At 44.4% G+C, this 20063-nt stretch overlaps 1 protein-coding gene across 1 annotated transcript in view; it reads left to right on the top strand.

The window, feature by feature from the left end:
• Nucleotides 1-2298: 2298 nt before the first annotated feature.
• The window catches only part of LOC311145088 (phosphatidate cytidylyltransferase 1-like), a gene marked incomplete at its 3' end in the record, with an annotated part of 71217 nt that continues 53452 nt past the window's right edge, over nucleotides 2299-20063 (top strand). Inside the window, exon 1 of the mRNA XM_084181265.1 lies at nucleotides 2299-2521. Within this exon, the coding sequence (XP_084037391.1) occupies nucleotides 2453-2521 (69 nt within the window). The 5' untranslated portion in view covers nucleotides 2299-2452. The remainder of the gene's footprint in view (nucleotides 2522-20063) is intronic.

The following is a 20063-nucleotide window of genomic DNA, read 5'->3' as shown; positions in this document are numbered from 1 at the left end:
AACAGTACATTGAAGTGCTGCTTTCTTTACTAGAAATCACGTTTTATTTTTACACTTTATTTTTTTTTTTGACTTTTTTTGGAGAGTCTCTTCTCACAGGTAAAACACTTAAAGAGCTGTTACACAAGTGCAGTCAATGAGTAGTTAATGATCGATTACAGTCTGACTTTTCCTCCCCTCCACGGAATATGCACTCTTATTACTATCGGTAAATCTCTCTATTATGTACTGTATCATAAGATCCAGCTGATAACATTTGTCTGTTACTAAAGCAGCTTCAAAATAAACCAGATGGCTTATTATTATTGTTGTTATTAATCTGAGTTCATTATTTCCACCTTCTCATGTACAAAAAAAATAAAAAATAAAAGTTGAGAGGAATACAAAATCATGATTTTTATCAAATGCAATTTTTATGTTGTCGGGCTATCATTTTAAAGAAAGGGAGCATTTCTCCTCCAGAGTGAAATGAACTGTATAAAGTATTTATGCAATTATTATTACTGGGTTTTTAATTTTGTGTTTTTTTTTTTTTTATGTCAGCAAGTTTTGTTACTTGTTGTGTGTGGATTAACATAACTGACTTTGTGTCAGTGCATTGACAGATTAACACAACTGACCTTTGTGTCAGTGCATTGACAGATTAACATAACTGACCTTTGTGTCAGTGCATTGTACATGTTTTATTGGCATTATTATTGTTCTTTTTTTTGTTTCGTGAATTTTTTTTCAAGGCATTGTCAGTTTTATGAGTTGTTTTAAGCCGTTATTAGCCCCGAGAGCGATAGGTCTCTGCACAGTTACGATTGGAGTGCTGGAGATGCTCCCCAACTCTGGGTGACCTTTTTGTATTCTGAATGGAAAAATAAGGACTGATCTAAATTAAATTGTGTATTATTTTGGTGGTCTTGTATTAGACTGCATTACTACAGTATCTAGTGTGCAATCTGTGATGATAGCTGAATGTTAATTGTATATATGTGTTCAGTAACAACAATGAGAAGAACCATAGAATAACCCCTACAGAAACTGTAACAATAATGCAATAGATCTGGTACTTATTATTTTAATTTCATTAAATACTTGCTGTTTACCACCAATTAGAGCTGTGTGTGTGTGTTTTATTTGTAATGTGTGTAAACCAATGCTGCTGTTACGTTAAAACACACGTTGATCCCAGAGCCATATTTATTTTAGAATGTAATCTAAATATATAGCACTGGTTTATCCTAATATCCTGGTTTGAGGTAAAGTTGGATGTAAGGATGTTCTAAAATGGGTTATTGTACATGGACAAGGGTTCTGCAATGCATCTTCATATATAATAATAATAATAATAATAATAATAATATGCCATTTAGCAGACGCTTTTATCCAAAGCGACTTAGTCAATGGAACCTACTTCATCCCAGGGGTTCTACAATGGCTCTTTGTGGGGTGCAAAGGGTACCTGCTGGAAGATAAAGGGTTTCTCCTTTATGGTTATTGGTAGAACCTTTTGATGAAAGTAGATTTCCATCAGGATGAATGTACAAGTTCGAAAAAATGAAAAGCACGATTCAAATACAAGTTTACTATAGGTCACCTGATGATAGGCTATCAACAGGAAAATAACTCAACAGAACATGCATTAGTGCCAACAATGCAGTCCTATCTTTTTATTATAATCTCCCCCCCCCCCCCCCCCCCCCACACTGCAGAGCGGAAGAAGCAGCGCTATTTCGAGCCAGTATTGAGGGGATTCGATTATCATGCCCGAGCTACCCCGGTGGAAGGAGTTTGTTCGGGTGAAAAGTGATTGCATTCGTTTTGGAACCGAACTGCCTCCCGGGGGTGAGCCAGGTACCCCGATCATAGACCATGGCGAAGTCGACACAAAACAAAAAAGACGTAGCCTATTCTAGACTAAGCACGTGGAGTAATGAGTAGGATTCTGTTTAACATGCAAAAGTGATTGCTTTTGATAAAAATACTTTATCTGCCTTCCCAATGAATGGTTTTATGGGAAAAATCTATGTTGTATGATTCTGGACGATGGGACCATGCTGCTTTATTAACAACATGACCAAGCGTCGCAGATTACTACTCGATTTGAGAAGGGCGCTCCTCCCTCACCACACCGCGGTTCAGGTTAATAAAACTCCCTGATTGAGTCCGTCAGAAAGAGACTTCGGATAGGCTGGTCGGTCACCGCAGCGCCACCAACAAGCTACCGGACAGCGAGCGAGAACTGCCGTGATAAACAAATGCACGCGTTCGGTGGAGAGAAGTAGGAGAGAGAGAGGGATCCTACTTTAAGTGAATGATCTGTCACAATAGACAGCACATTGCAGAAACGGACGGTTATTTCATGGTAGCCGAAAATCCTCCTAACCGGATTACGAACCTCCTTGTTTTATTCAGAGTCGTTTTATGTGTTGTGAGTTTTAACTAACGGGTAAAGGAGGAAGATATGACGGAGCTACGGATGAGAGGAAAGGGAGCGGATCCCGACAGCGTTAGTGAAAACGGTGACAACAAGGTAAGAAACACGACTAAGTGAGAATATATGTTTTGTCTCTCATCTGTCGTGTGTTCAAGTTTGGTACTTGGGGCTAGCGAGAACCGTTGGCCAACTGACCATTCCTTGATAATTACGTTAGCTTGCTATCTTTTAACTAACAGCTAGATCGTGTTAAATTCTCAACGTTAGCTATCGAAATAGCTCATGTGAATGCCATGTCGATGATGCCATATCTGCATTTTTATTTCATACCTTTTTTATTGTCCTGTAAATTGCCATTTTAGCGAATAGTGGTTTACACGAAGACTTCCCTCTGCCTGACAGTCACACATTGCAAGCTAACATGCTATCGAGCTGCTAGTTAGCCCTTCATCATCATCACAAGTCATTGGACGAAGGCGTCTTCTGTACGGTGGGGTTTAGTGAAGATGTCTGAAGATTTCATATGGATCATTTTGCGGTACGGTTTTAAAAGCTTAAGGACCATATCAGCTAGAAATACATTTTTTAAAGAAAAAAATCGTTAAATTGACACACACCTTGATAGGGTTAGTGTTCCCAACGGCCATATCGCCATGTTACAGCGCTTATTTGTGGAGGACAAGAGGCAACAACCAGTGCTAATTAGCTATCTAGCGTGCTTAAATGCCTGAGGAAGCATAACTCGGGAAGTGTAGTTTCGTAGGATGGAGGCACCATAGCTGTATGCATCTGTAATTGCTGCAGTATGAATCTTTTATTTTAAGGATTCTTTCGCGCAGATGGAAAAATAAGGGCCATATGTATCAAAAGCCATATGGCAAGCGATGATACGTTTTCTAAATGTTAAAACACGGCGTCAGGATTGTAGTTCGGGCGACGCTAATGGCTGAGAACTGTATGGAGAAGGCAGAATGACAACATGCCAAGCCAGCTGACCTGGAGATCTCAGGCGAAACTGGAGCTAGTTACTCACACAACGGTTATAGACGAGCAGTTTACCGAACTGACACAATGTCGCCAAATGTTGTTTTATAGCTACTTTTTTTCTAAATAGAATACGGACACACCTCTTTGCTTGCCTTGCACCCAAAGCTTAATGAAGCTGTTTCCTCGTCAGAAGACAACCATGCTGTCATCTTGACAAAGCCTGACTGACTCTCTGCGGTGGACTTAAAATCAAATTAAAATAGTATTTGTCACATGCGCCGAGTACAACAGGTGTAGACTGGTGTACCATGAAATACTTACTTACAAGCCCTTTCCCAGCAATGCAGAGTTAAAAATGAAGAAAGTATTAGCGAATAAGACGAATAAAATGATATAGTAATACAATGAAATATACAAGGAGTACCTGTATTGAGTCAATGTGCAGGGGTACGAAGTAATTGAGATAATATGTTTGTGTAGGTAGGGGTAAACGTGACTAGGCAATCAGGATAATAAACAGATTGGCAGCAGCACGTTGGTGTGTCAGTGCAAAAAAAATAAAAAATATTGCAGGAGCTCCAGTCCCGCTTGCTGTGGAGTAGTAGAGAAAAGGCTATGACTTGGGTGGCCATACCAAGTGGTGATGCAGCCAGTCAAGATGTTGTCAGTGGTGCAGCTGTAGAACTTTTTGAGGATCTGGGGGGGGGGGGCCATGCGAAATCTTTTCTGCCTCCTGACGGGGAAGAGGCGGTTGTCGTGCCCTCTTCATGACTGTGTTGGTGTGTTTGGACCATGATGGGTCCTTAGTGATGTGGACACCGAGGAACTTAAAGCTCTTGACCCGCTCCACTACAGCCCCGTCGATGTAAATAAGAGCGTGCTCGGCCCTCCCATTTCCTGTAGTCCACGATCAGCTACTTTGTCTTGCTGACGTTGAGGGAGAGGTTGTTGTCCTGGCACCACACTGCTAAGTCTCTGAACTCCTCCTTGTAGGCGGTCTCATCGTTGTCGGTGATCAGGCCTACCACCGTTGTGTCGTTGGCAAACTTAATGACTGTTGGGAGTCGTGTTCGGCCACGCTTTCGTGGGTGAACAGGGAGTACAGGAGGGGGACTAAGCACGCACCCTAGCGAGGCCCCCGTGCTGAGGGTCAGGGTGGCGGATGTGTTGTCTACCCTCACCACCTGGGGGCGGTCCGTCAGGAAGTCCAGGATCCAGTTGCAGAGGGAGGTGTTTAATCCCAGGGTCCTTAGCTTAGTGATGAGCTTTGAGGGCACTATGGTGTTAAACGCTGAGCTGTAGTCAATGAACAGCATTCTCACGTAGGTGTTCCTTTTGTCCAGGTGGGAAAGGGCAGTGTGGAGCGCAATAGAGACTGCGTCATCTGTGGATTTGTTGGGGTGGTATGCGAATAGGAGTGGGTCTAGGGCAGGGGTGTCAAACTCATTTTAGCTCAGGGGCCACATGGAGGAAAATCTATTCCCAAGTGGGCCGGACCAGAAAAATCATGGTATATATATAACTTAAAAACAACAACTTCAGGTTGTTTTCTTTGTTTTAATACGATCAACATACAACATAAAGCTGGAGCCTGAGGACAGTGTGTCCAAAATAGTACAAGCACAACATCACTATTAATCATAAAACACGTCAAGTTTATTTGAAAATGCTAAAGAAAAAGAACACACAAACACACAATGCCTCAGTGATTAACAGAACTGTTTCACAGATCACAGAACTATATCAGGGTGTCATTTCTCAGGCAGAAATGTAGATACAAATAATGAAATCCTGTTCCCCAAACAAGTGCAAGAACCACAGAGTCAAGACTAGGTTAAATATACAAATAAAATAAAATCAACTAAAAACAATAGCACATAAAAACATATAAACATAAAGCTGGAGCCTGAGGACAGTGTCCAAAAGCACAACATCACTATTAATCATAAAACACCAAGTTATTTGAAAGTTCTGAGGACAAAGAACACACAAACACACAATGCCTCAGTGATTCACAGAAGTATATCACAGATCACAGAACTATATCAGGGTGTCATTTCTCAGGCAGAAATGTAGATAAAAATAATGAAATCCTGTTCCCCAAACAAGTGCAAGAACCACAGAGTCAAGACTAGGTTAAATATACAAATAAAATCAATTAAAAACAATAGCACATCAACATATAAACATAAATCTGAAAGCGTTGCTCAAACTCCCGTAACAGTCCCGTTATTTTATCTTTGAACCGCTTCATGTCTGCCACATGTTGGGTCGCGCACACATTTTTCAGACAGGGGAAGTGAGCTGCATCACCACCGGCAAGTTGCGTCTCCCACAATGACAGCTTCAACTTGAAAGAACGTATGCTGTCATAATACTGCGTGACAACTTTGTTGCGCCCTTGCAGCTGTTTGTTCAAGTTATTCAGGTGCTCTGTAACATCCACCATAAATGCAAGGTCCGGCATCCATTCTGCGGAATGAAATTCTAACACTGGTTTGCCATTTTCTTCCATGAACTGTTCAATTTCTTCTCGTAAATCAAAGAAACGCCTCAGCACAGCACCTCGGCTTAACCATCTCACCTCAGTGTAGTATGGCAGGCCATAGATGTGGTCTTTCTCTCTGAGAAGGCTGTCAAACTGACGGTGATTCAGGCTTCTGGATCGGATGAAATTAACAGTTTGGATGACCACCTTCATGACGTTATCCATCTTTAATGACTTGCAACACAAAGCCTCCTGGTGCAAAATACAGTGAAAAGTCAAAAAATCACGTCCTCCATTTGCAGATTGCACTTTCTCTCTGAACTTTGTCACAACGCCTGCTTTTTTCCCGATCATTGAGGGCGCACCATCTGTAGCCAGGCTGACAGCGCGGGACCAGTCCACTCCGACCCTGTCCAGCGCGCCGACGAGTGCGGTAAAAATATCAGCTGCTGTCGTTGTATCTGTCATCGGCACCAACTCCACGAACTCCTCGGTGACGGTCAATGTGTCATCAACTCCGCGGATGAAAAAATGGCCAGTTGTGCAACATCTGTAATGTCCGTGCTTTCATCAATTGCAACCGAAAACGCAATAAATGACTTTACTTTTTGCTTCAACTGGCTGTCCAAATCCACTGAAAGATCGGAAATCCTGTCTGCAACTGTGTTTCTTGTCAGGCTGATATTTGCAAAAGCCTGCCGCTTTTCAGGGCACACAATCTCCGCTGCCTTCATCATGCATGTTTTTACAAATTCACCCTCACTAAATGGTTTTGAAGCCACTGCGATTTCATTAGCAATGAGGTAGCTAGCTTTCACTGCAGCGTCACTGATGTCTCGGCTGTGAGTAAACACAGACTGCTGTTTCTTCAGACCCGCCAACAGTTCATTCACCTTCTCTCCGCTGTCCTTGAAAGTTGTCATATTTGTCGGCATGAAGACTCACATAGTGGCGACGAAGGTTATATTCTTTCAGCACTGCAACATGCTCTGAACACACCAAACATACAGCTTTCCCATTCAATTCCGTGATTAAATAGGATGACCATTTTTCTTGGAACACTCTGCACTCTGCGTCCACTTTTCTCTTTTTTGACAGAGACATATTGGGGCAATGAGGGTGCCAAAGCACATAATGTTAAAAGTAGAAGCCGTAATAAATATTGCGGGCAAAACAAAGTAGCTCATTGGCTGCACGTGCTTGACCTATTTGCTCTGCCCCGGTATAAACAGTTTGCTTGCTTAACACAATTGCTATTGCGCCATCCAGTGGACGCAATTGGAACAGCAGTTTATTTTATAGAAAAATTGCAGCGCATGTTTTTTTTTTTTTTTTTTTATCGTCTCGCGGGCCGGATTAAACCCGTTTGCAGGCCTGATCCGGCCCGCGGCCGTACGTTTGACACCCCTGGTCTAGGGTGTCTGGAATGATGGTGTTGTGAGCCATGACCAGCGTTTCAAAGCATTTCATGGCTACAGATGTGAGTGCTACGGGGAGATATTCATTTAGACAGGTTACCATGGCGTTCTTGGGCACAGGGACTATGGTGGTCTGCTTGAAACGTGTAGCTATTACATACTGGGTCAGGGAGAGGTTGATAATGTCAGTGAAGACACTTGCAAACTGGTCTGCGCATGCTCTGAGTACGCGTCCTTGTAATCTGTCTGGCCCTGTGAATGTTGACCTGTTCAAAGGTCTTACTCACATTGGCTACGGAGAGCGTGATCACACGGTTGTCCGGAACAGCTGGTGCTCTCATTCATGGTCCGGTATTCCTTGCCTCAAAGTGAGCATAGACATATATATATATATATATATATACACACACTACCAGTCAAAATATGATATCTACACTACCTGTCAAAAGTTTGGAAACACCTACTCATTCAAGGGTTTTCTTTATTTTTACATTTTTTTTTACATTGTAGAATAATAGTGAAGACATCAAAACTATGAAATAACACATATGGAATCATGTAGTAACCAAAAAAGTGTTAAACAAATCAAAATATATATTTAATGTTTGAGATTCTTTAAATAGCCACCCTTTGCCTTGATGACAGCTTTGCACACTCTTGGCATTATAATTTTTTTTTTTTCACCTTTATTTAACCAGGTAAGCCAGTTGAGAACAAGTTCTCATTTACAACTGCGACCTGGCCAAGATAAAGCAAAGCAGTGCGATAAAAACAACAACACAGAGTTACATATGGGGTAAAACAAAACATAAAGTCAAAAAATACAACAGAAAATATATATACAGTGTGTGCAAATGTAGCAAGTTATGGAGGTAAGGCAATAAATAGGCTATAGTGCAAAATAATTACAATTAGTATTAACACTGGAATGATAGATGTGCAAGAGATTATGTGCAAATAGAGATACTGGGGTGCAAAAGAGCAAAATAAATAACAATATAGGGATGAGGTATTTGGGTGGGCTAATTTCAGATGGGCTGTGTACAGGTGCAGTGATCGGTAAGGTGCTCTGACAACTGAAGCTTAAAGTTAGTGAGGGAGATAAGAGTCTCCAGCTTCAGAGATTTTTGCAATTTGTTCCAGTCATTGGCAGCAGAGAATTGGAAGGAATGGCGGCCAAAGGAGGTGTTGGCTTTGGGAATGACCAGTGAGATATACCTGCTGGAGCGCAGACTACGGGTGGGTGCTGCTATGGTGACCAATGAGCTAAGATAAGGCGGGGATTTGCCTAGCAGTGATTTATAGATGGCCTGGAGCCAGTGGGTTTGACGACGAACATGTAGTGAGGACCAGCCAACAAGAGCGTACAGGTCACAGTGGTGGGTAGTATATGGGGCTTTGGTGACAAAACGGATGGCACTGTGATAGACTACATCCAATTTGCTGAGTAGAGTGTTGGAGGCTATTTTGTAAATGACATCGCCGAAGTCAAGGATCGGTAGGATAGTCAGTTTTACGAGGGCATGTTTGGCAGCATGAGTGAAGGAGGCTTTGTTGCGAAATAGGAAGCCGATTCTAGATGTAACTTTGGATTGGAGATTCTTAATGTGAGTCTGGAAGGAGAGTTTACAGTCTAACCAGACACCTAGGTATTTGTAGTTGTCCACATACTCTAGGTCAGACCCGTCGAGAGTGGTGATTCTAGTCGGGTGGGCGGGTGCCAGCAGCGTTCGGTTGAAGAGCATGCATTTAGTTTTACTAGTGTTTAAGAGCAGTTTGAGGCTACTGAAGGATTGTTGTATGGCATTGAAGCTCGTTTGGAGGTTTGTTAACACAGTGTCCAATGAAGGGCCAGATGTATACAAAATGGTGTCGTCTGCGTAGAGGTGGATCTGAGAGTCACCAGCAGCAAGAGCGACATCATTGATATACACAGAGAAACCAGCTTCGTGAGGTAGTCACCTGGAATGCATTTCAATTAAAAGGTGTGCCTTGTTAAAAGTTAATTTGTGGAATTTCTTTCCTTCTTAATGCATTTGAGCCAATTAGTTATGTTGTGACAAGGTAGGGGTGGTATACAGAAGATAGCCCTATTTGGTAAAATACCAAGTCCATATTATGGCAAGAACAGCTCAAATTAGCAAAGAGAAACAACAGTCCATCATTACTTTAAGACATGAAGGTCAATCAATATGGAACATTTCAAGAACTTTGGAAAGTTTCTTCAAGTGCAGTCGCAAAAACCATCAAGCGCTATGATGAAACTGGCTCTCATGAGCACCGCCACAGGAATGGAAGACCCAGAGTTAACTCTGCTGCAGAGGATAAGTTCATTTAGAGTTACCAGCCTCAGAAATTGCAGCCCAAATCAATGGGGACTGTGTGAATCAGGCCTTCATGGTCGAATTGCTGCAAAGAAACCACTACTAAAGGACACCAATAAGAAGAAGAGACTTGCTTGGGCCAAGAAACACGAACAATGGACATTAGACCAGTGGAAATGTGTCCTTTGGTCTGATGAGTCCAAATTGGAGATTTTTGGTTCCAACCGCCGTGTCTTTGTGAGACGCAGAGTAGGTGAACGGATGATCTCCGCATGTGTATTTCCCACTGTAAAGCATGGAGGAGGTATGATCAAATCAAATCAAATTTTATTGGCCACATGCGCCGAATACAACAGGTGCAGACATTACAGTGAAATGCTTACTTACAGCCATTAACCAACAGTGCATTTATTTTTAATAAAAAAGTAAAATAAAACAACAACAAAGTGTTGAGAAAAAAAGAGCAGAAGTAAAATAAAATAACAGTAGGGAGGCTATATATACAGGGGGGTACCGGTGTAGCTTAGGCAGGTAGCGGTGCAAATAGTCTGGGTAACCATGATTAGCTGTTCAGGAGTCTTATGGCTTGGGGGTAGTAGCTGTTAAGAAGCCTTTTGGACCTAGACTTGGACAATTCCCTTTTGCACTACAGACACTGACAACACAGTCATCAACACGGTACATCCACCCCATGTTTGTTGACAACACGGTACATCCACCCCATGTTTGTTGACAACACGGTACATCCACCCCATGTTTGTTGACAACACGGTACATCCACCCCATGTTTGTTGACAACACGGTACATCCACCCCATGTTTGTTGACAACACGGTACATCCACCCCATGTTTGTTGACAACACGGTACATCCACCCCATGTTTGTTGACAACACGGTACATCCACCCCATGTTTGTTGACAACACGGTACATCCACCCCATGTTTGTTGACAACATGGTACATCCACCCCATGTTTGTTGACAACACGGTACATCCACCCCATGTTTGTTGACAACACGGTACATCCACCCCATGTTTGTTGACAACACGGTACATCCACCCCATGTTTGTTGACAACACGGTACATCCACCCCATGTTTGTTGACAACACGGTACATCCACCCCATGTTTGTTGACAACACGGTACATCCACCCCATGTTTGTTGACAACACGGTACATCCACCCCATGTTTGTTGACAACACGGTACATCCACCCCATGTTTGTTGACAACACGGTACATCCACCCCATGTCCACTCGAGACCCACTGGGGACCTGCGTCCAGGAAATGGAGACGAGCTGGTCCAAGGGGACACGCGCTTCCTGGAACCAAGAAATATGTTGGCATACAGGTCAACCGGAGTTGCTATAGACGTGCGTAACAACCTCAAGGACTACTTCGTCACACCAGCTGGTCAAGTGCCTTTCCAGGATGCTGCTGGCACCATACAGTAAATGTGGTTTGGAAAACATGTGTGCACATATGTTCTCTTCCTGGTAGATGACTGTTCATATATCATGTTGTGAGCTACACACTTGGTTTTGCTGATTTTCCTTATTCACAATAAAGACTAGCGTAAGGACAGTCACTTCGCCATATTCCTTGGAGGCTAGACCCTCAAGACATTGACCTAATCTTGAGTTGTGTAGTGGGCCTTTTTTAAATAAGGACTTTTCTACTATGTTACATCGGTGAAGATGGCTTTCCAGCTGTGGACAATGAGGCCAGACCCTCGACATTCACCTAGTCAACATAACAAGGTTTCACATGGTCAGGTGTAGAGGCTTTTCAATGGAGACCTTCCTGCTTTGGTGAGTGTCCGGCTGTAGACGATAAGGACAGACCCCCCAAGACATTAACCTCATCTACAGAGTGACTGATTCAACACAGTCATATTTTATGCCACAAGTATAAATAACCAGACAAATACATTTGCAGGCCTTTTTTTAGATATTTACTTAGGAAAATAGTTAAATCTTAAAGAATGTAATCTACAGGTGAAACGTGGTGAAATGGAAGGAAACACACAAAGTAAACACCAGTAACGTGTGAATTATAAAATAAGTCAATATAAAAAAAACATGCAAAAAAAAAAGAAACTGTAATTGACCCACCACGCTAACGTGTGAATAAGAAAAGCACACCACCAGTTTTTGGGGTGAGACGGGGGAGAGCGTGTCCCACTGGAGAGCGGACGGAGCACTGATCGATGGTCCTGTGAAAGTATGTGTGCACATACTTAAGCCTGGCTCGCAGTCGGCGAGCTTCGCCCACTACAATCCCGACACTGTTTTAACGTTTAGAAACGTCAATCATCGCCTGCGATATGACTTTCGAAGCATATGGCCCTTTTTTTCTTTCATCAGTGAGGGGGAAAAACTCATTTTCAAACAAAGATACTTACTGTAGCAGTTACAGATCCATACTGCTATGGGTTCCTCTATCTGACCAGACTACACTTCTGCTACATTTCCTGAGTTACACTTACACACGTGTTGGCAGCATGTGTGTAAGTGTAAGCCTCTGTCTTCCGTCTGTTTTCCGTAAACAAGCGCTGTAACGTGGGGAACACTAACCCTATCAAGGTGTGTATCAATTTAGCCCTGTTTTCTGAAAAATTATTTCTTGCTGATATGAAAGATAAGTTCCTTATGTTTCCAAAACAGTACTGCAGACAATGCGTGTTAACTTTCAGATAGGGCGTCGGGGCTCTTAACAAAAGTCCCCCGGTAAAGAAGATGCTATCATCCAATAGGCGCTAAAGCGGTTAGGTTTGAAATGATCTCATTCATGTCAACATGGTATGCAAGCTACATTACATGGCCAAAGGTATGTGGATTCGGCTATTTCAGCCACACCCGTTGCTGACAGGTGTATAAAATCGAGCACACAGCCATGCAATCTCCATAGACAAACATTGGCAGTAGAATGGCCTTACTGAAGAGCTCAGTGACTTTCAACGTGACACCGTCATAGGATGCCACCTTTCCAACAAGACAGTTGGTCCAATTTCTGCACTGCTAGAGCTGCCCCGGTCAACTCTTAAGTGATGTTATTGTGAAGTGGAAACGTCTAGAAGCAACAACGGCTCAACTCACAGAACGGGACCGCCGAGTGCTGAAGCACGTAGCACGTAAAAATCGTCTGTCCTCGGTTGCAACACTCCCTACCGACTTCCAAACTGCCTCTGGAAGCAACGTCAGCACAATAACTGTTCGTCAGGAGCTTCATGAAATGGGTTTCCATGGCCAAGCAGCCGCACGCAAGCCTAAGATCACCACGCACAATGCCAAGCGTCGACTGGAGTGGTGTTGTCCGACGGACAAATCTGGGTTTGGCGAATGCCAGGAGAACGCTACCTGCCCCAATGCATAGTTCCAACTGTAAAGTCTGGTGGAGGAATAATGGTCTGGGGCTGTTTTTCATGGTTCGGGCTAGGCCCCTTACTTCCAGTTAAGGGAAATCTTCACGCTACAGCATACAATGACATTCTAAACGATTGTGTGCTTCCTACTTTGTGGCAACAGTTGACATGACAATGCCCCCGTGCACAAAGCGAGACCCATACAGAAATGGTTTGTCAAGATCTGTGTGGAAGAACTCGACTGGCCTGCACAGAGCCCTGACCTCAACCCATCGAACACCTTTGGGATGAATTGGAACGCCGACTGCGAGCCAGGCTTAATCGCCCAACATCAGTGCCCGACCTCACTAATGCTCTTTGTGGCTGAATGGAAGTAAGTCCCTGCAGCAATGTTCCAACATCTAGTGGAAAGTCTTCCCAGAAGAGTTGCGGCTGTTTATAGCAGAAAAGGGGGGGACCAACTCCATATTAATGCCCATGATTTTGGAATGAGATGTTTGACGAGTAGGTCCACATACTTTTGGTCAGGTAGTGTACATAGGGCCTGCACACTTCTCCCTACATGGTGCACTGCTTTTGATCAGAGCCAGATGACATTTGGGCCACAATCAGGGCCTACATTACATGGCTCTGGGCTATCCTAGTGTTTCTGGGCTATCCTAGTGCTATCCTAGTGCTTCTGGGCTATCCTAGTGCTATCCTAGTGCTTCTGGGCTATCCTAGTGCTATCCTAGTGCTTCTGGGCTATCCTAGTGATATCCTAGTGCTTCTGGGCTATCCTAGTGCTATCCTAGTGCTTCTGGGCTATCCTAGTGCTATCCTAGTGCTTCTGGGCTATCCTAGTGCTATCCTAGTGCTATCCTAGTGCTTCTGGGCTATCCTAGTGCTATCCTGGTGCTTCTGGGCTATCCTAGTGCTATCCTAGTGTTTATGGGCTATCCTAGTGCTTCTCTGGTATCCTAGTGCTATCCTAGTGTTATCCTAGTGTTTCTGGGCTATCCTAGTGTTATCCTAGTGTTTCTGGGCTATCCTAGTGTTTCTGGGCTATCCTAATGCTTCTGGGCTATCCTAGTGCTATCCTAGTGTTTCTGGGCTATCCTAGTGCTTCTGGGCTATCCTAGTGCTATCCTAGTGTTTCTGGGATATCCTAGTGCTATCCTAGTGTTTCTGGGCTATCCTAGTGCTATCCTAGTGTTTCTGGGCTATCCTAGTGCTATCCTAGTGCTTCTGGGCTATCCTAGTGCTATCCTAGTGCTTCTGGGCTATCCTAGTGTTTCTGGGCTATCCTAGTGCTTCTGGGCTAACCTAGTGCTTCTGGGCTAACCTAGTGCTATCCTAGTGCTTCTGGGCTATCCTAGTGCTTCTGGGCTATCCTAGTGCTTCTGGGCTATCCTAGTGCTATCCTAGTGCTTCTGGGCTATCCTAGTGCTTCTGGGCTATCCTAGTGCTATCCTAGTGTTTCTGGGCTATCCTAGTGTTTCTGGGCTATCCTAGTGCTTCTGGGCTATCCTAGTGCTATCCTAGTGCTTCTGGGCTATCCTAGTGCTTCTGGGCTATCCTAGTGTTTCTGGGCTATCCTAGTGCTATCCTAGTGTTTCTGGGCTATCCTAGTGCTACCCTATTGCTTCTGGGCTATCCTAGTGCTTTCCTAGTGCTTCTGGGCTATCCTAGTGCTATCCTAGTGCTTCTGGGCTATCCTAGTGTTTCTGGGCTATCCTAGTGCTTCTGGGCTAACCTAGTGCTTCTGGGCTATCCTAGTGCTATCCTAGTGCTTCTGGGCTATCCTAGTGCTTCTGGGCTATCCTAGTGCTTCTGGGCTATCATAGTGCTATCCTAGTGCTTCTGGGCTATCCTAGTGCTATCCTAGTGCTTCTGGGCTATCCTAGTGCTATCCTAGTGTTTCTGGGCTATCCTAGTGTTTCTGGGCTATCCTAGTGCTTCTGGGCTATCCTAGTGCTTCTGGGCTATCCTAGTGCTTCTGGGCTATCCTAGTGTTTCTGGGCTATCCTAGTGCTATCCTAGTGTTTCTGGGCTATCCTAGTGCTACCCTATTGCTTCTGGGCTATCCTAGTGCTTTCCTAGTGCTTCTGGGCTATCCTAGTGCTATCCTAGTGCTTCTGGGCTATCCTAGTGCTATCCTAGTGCTTCTGGGCTATCCTAGTGCTATCCTAGTGTTTCTGGGCTATCCTAGTGCTTCTGGGCTATCCTAGTGCTATCCTAGTGCTTCTGGGCTATCCTAGTGCTATCCTAGTGTTTCTGGGCTATCCTAGTGCTTCTGGGCTATCCTAGTGCTATCCTAGTGCTTCTGGGCTATCCTAGTGCTTCTGGGCTATCCTAGTGTTTCTGGGCTATCCTAGTGCTATCCTAGTGTTTCTGGGCTATCCTAGTGCTACCCTATTGCTTCTGGGCTATCCTAGTGCTTTCCTAGTGCTTCTGGGCTATCCTAGTGCTTCTGGGCTATCCTAGTGCTATCCTAGTGCTTCTGGGCTATCCTAGTGCTATCCTAGTGCTATCCTAGTGCTTCTGGGCTATCCTAGTGCTATCCTGGTGCTTCTGGGCTATCCTAGTGCTATCCTAGTGTTTATGGGCTATCCTAGTGCTTCTCTGGTATCCTAGTGCTATCCTAGTGTTATCCTAGTGTTTCTGGGCTATCCTAGTGTTTCTGGGCTATCCTAATGCTTCTGGGCTATCCTAGTGCTATCCTAGTGTTTCTGGGCTATCCTAGTGCTTCTGGGCTATCCTAGTGCTATCCTAGTGTTTCTGGGATATCCTAGTGCTATCCTAGTGTTTCTGGGCTATCCTAGTGCTATCCTAGTGTTTCTGGGCTATCCTAGTGCTATCCTAGTGCTTCTGGGCTATCCTAGTGCTATCCTAGTGCTTCTGGGCTATCCTAGTGTTTCTGGGCTATCCTAGTGCTTCTGGGCTAACCTAGTGCTTCTGGGCTAACCTAGTGCTATCCTAGTGCTTCTGGGCTATCCTAGTGCTTCTGGGCTATCCTAGTGCTTCTGGGCTATCCTAGTGCTATCCTAGTGCTTCTGGGCTATCCTAGTGCTTCTGGGCTATCCTAGTGCTATCCTAGTGTTTCTGGGCTATCCTAGTGTTTCTGGGCTATCCTAGTGCTTCTGGGCTATCCTAGTGCTATCCTAGTGCTTCTGGGCTATCCTAGTGCTTCTGGGCTATCCTAGTGTTTCTGGGCTATCCTAGTGCTATCCTAGTGTTTCTGGGCTATCCTAGTGCTACCCTATTGCTTCTGGGCTATCCTAGTGCTTTCCTAGTGCTTCTGGGCTATCCTAGTGCTATCCTAGTGCTTCTGGGCTATCCTAGTGTTTCTGGGCTATCCTAGTGCTTCTGGGCTAACCTAGTGCTTCTGGGCTATCCTAGTGCTATCCTAGTGCTTCTGGGCTATCCTAGTGCTTCTGGGCTATCCTAGTGCTTCTGGGCTATCATAGTGCTATCCTAGTGCTTCTGGGCTATCCTAGTGCTATCCTAGTGCTTCTGGGCTATCCTAGTGCTATCCTAGTGTTTCTGGGCTATCCTAGTGTTTCTGGGCTATCCTAGTGCTTCTGGGCTATCCTAGTGCTATCCTAGTGCTTCTGGGCTATCCTAGTGCTTCTGGGCTATCCTAGTGTTTCTGGGCTATCCTAGTGCTATCCTAGTGTTTCTGGGCTATCATAGTGCTACCCTATTGCTTCTGGGCTATCCTAGTGCTTTCCTAGTGCTTCTGGGCTATCCTAGTGCTATCCTAGTGCTTCTGGGCTATCCTAGTGTTTCTGGGCTATCCTAGTGCTACCCTATTGCTTCTGGGCTATCCTAGTGCTTTCCTAGTGCTTCTGGGCTATCCTAGTGCTATCCTAGTGCTTCTGGGCTATCCTAGTGCTTCTGGGCTATCCTAGTGCTATCCTAGTGTTTCTGGGCTATCCTAGTGCTATCCTGGTGCTTCTGGGCTATCCTAGTGCTATCCTAGTGTTTCTGGGCTATCCTAGTGCTATCCTAGTGCTTCTGGGCTATCCTAGTGCTTCTGAGCTATCCTAGTGCTTCTGGGCTATCCTAGTGCTATCCTGGTGTTTCTGGGCTATCCTAGTGCTATCCTAGTGTTTCTGGGATATCCTAGTGCTATCCTAGTGTTTCTGGGCTATCCTAGTGCTATCCTAGTGTTTCTGGGCTATCCTAGTGCTATCCTAGTGCTTCTGGGCTATCCTAGTGCTTCTGAGCTATCCTAGTGCTTCTGGGCTATCCTAGTGCTATCCTAGTGTTTCTGGGCTATCCTAGTGCTATCCTAGTGTTTCTGGGCTATCCTAGTGATTCTTTCCCCACTAGACTTTCTTCTGCTTCAAAGGTTAATTGTGACCCCCCCCCCCCCCCCCCCCCCTCTCGGCCCACTATGGAATCCTACAACTAGTAAGGTGAGGCGAGCGTGTCCTGGCTGTCAAAGGGGTTGGTGGGTGGGTTACACATGACATGATTTAGCTCTGGGAAAGTGGATCTCAAATGGCACCCTATTCCTGTTGGGCTCTGGTCAAAAGTATTGCACTGTATAAGGAATAGGGTGCCATTTTAGGACACATTCCTCTGTGGTTATTTATCTGCTATATTATCTTAAGAGATAGTGGCGATTTGGAAAAGGGTGAACACACACTGCCCAGTGAGGCAGAGCCAGTCCCTCACGCATTACCTTGGTATGTTTCTGTATCTGTGTGGCTTTTGTCCCTGGCAACCCTGCAGCCGGCCAACAAGACGAGTAAAGAATAGCAGAATCACATATACATAGGCAGCGCGTGAGTTTCAAGTTCGGGGAAGCAAAATGTCACTGTAGAAAATGCACCTTGTATAATAAAGCATTCCATGCATCATGGCATTTGCGGACTTGTGTAAGATGGCCTACTATTCGTGAGGAGTAGATTGGATAGTCATCATTTAGGTTCATAATATAACCTGGGTTCATACAGACAATAGCAAGTCAAATTCAAGGACTTTTAATATTGATGAGGATATTAAATTGTCTTTATACTTCACAACATTTTAGGTCCAACTGGCTGTCCCAACACATAATGACATGAACGTGAATTCTGACAGTGTAAACGGCCCTTAGTTGATCCTAAAATGCTGTATTCTGTACCAATTTGAAGAGAAACAAGTTATTAATGTGTTTGATAAGATTTAAAGATTCTCTCAGGGGACCCTATTTTAAATTTTAGGACCCCAAATTACTAACCTTTCCTCCCTGCTTGATTCAGTGCTTCCTCTCTCTGTGTATCTCCATTGCAGCCTGACTCACCACAGTCTGTCTCACTACTCTCTGTAAAGAAAAGGTATTTTGTTACGAGAACTTATAGTAGCCCATTTTTTTTATTTATAGCTAGCGGTCAACTGCTCCTGCTGAGGTCAGGCGCCGTTCAACGTTAGCTTCATCCTTCTAGCCAGCTAGTTTTAGCTAGCTACGTTATTTTGGCCACCGTGGCAATGCCCCCATCCACAGGGCTTGAGTGGTCACTGAATGGTTTGATGAGCATTAAAACGATGTATGCCATGGCCGTCTCAGTCACCAGATCTCATCCCAATTCAACACTTATGGGAAATTCTGGAGTTGCACTTGAGACAGTGTTTTCCACCATTATCAAGAAAACACCAAATGATGGAATTCCTCCAATAGAGTTCCAGACACTTGTAGAATCTATGCCAAGGAGCATGGAAGCTGTTCTGGCTCGTGGTGGCCCAACGCCCTGTTAAGACACTTTATATTGGTGTTTCCCTCATTTTGGCAGTACTGTTTGGCATGACAATGAATGAACAAGGGAGGGAAGAGGAGTTTGTATCTCCAAGACCCCCGTGCGGTGGGTTGACCTTGGCTTGCTCTCTGTTCCTCGTTTAACACACACACACACACACACACACACACACACACACAGTAACACCGGCCGCACTGAGCTCCAGGCAGCAGCAGCCTGTTAACCGCTCTGATGGTTACAGCTCCACTGTTCTCCCTCCGCTGTGTTGTTTTAAGACATGTCTATGGAGATCTGAGCTAGCCTCATGACTGCACTGCTTAGGCCCTGCATTCAGGCATACTGCATTCAGACATACTGCATTCAGGCATACTGCATTCAGACATACTGCATTCAGACATACTGCATTCAGACATACTGCATTCAGACATACTGCATTCAGGCATACTGCATTCAGGCATACTGCATTCAGACATACTGCATTCAGACATACTGCATTCAGACATACTGCATTCAGGCATACTGCATTCAGGCATACTGCATTCAGGCATACTGCATTCAGACATACTGCATTCAGACATACTGCATTCAGACATACTGCATTCAGGCATACTGCATTCAGACATACTGCATTCAGACATACTGCATTCAGACATACTGCATTCAGACATACTGCATTCAGACATACTGCATTCAGACATACTGCATTCAGGCATACTGCATTCAGGCATACTGCATTCAGGCATACTGCATTCAGACATACTGCATTCAGACATACTGCATTCAGACATACTGCATTCAGGCATACTGCATTCAGGCATACTGCATTCAGACATACTGCATTCAGACATACTGCATTCAGACATACTGCATTCAGACATACTGCATTCAGGCATACTGCATTCAGGCATACTGCATTCAGACATACTGCATTCAGGCATACTGCATTCAGGCATACTGCATTCAGACATACTGCATTCAGACATACTGCATTCAGACATACTGCATTCAGACATACTGCATTCAGGCATACTGCATTCAGGCATACTGCATTCAGGCATACTGCATTCAGACATACTGCATTCAGACATACTGCATTCAGACATACTGCATTCAGACATACTGCATTCAGGCATACTGCATTCAGACATACTGCATTCAGGCATACTGCATTCAGACATACTGCATTCAGACATACTGCATTCAGACATACTGCATTCAGACATACTGCATTCAGACATACTGCATTCAGGCATACTGCATTCAGACATACTGCATTCAGGCATACTGCATTCAGGCATACTGCATTCAGGCATACTGCATTCAGACATAC

This window comes from Coregonus lavaretus (genome assembly GCF_964263955.1).
Source record: "Coregonus lavaretus genome assembly, chromosome: 17".
NCBI classification, from domain to species: Eukaryota; Metazoa; Chordata; class Actinopteri; order Salmoniformes; family Salmonidae; genus Coregonus; species Coregonus lavaretus.
This window is presented reverse-complemented; position numbering and strand designations above follow the sequence as displayed.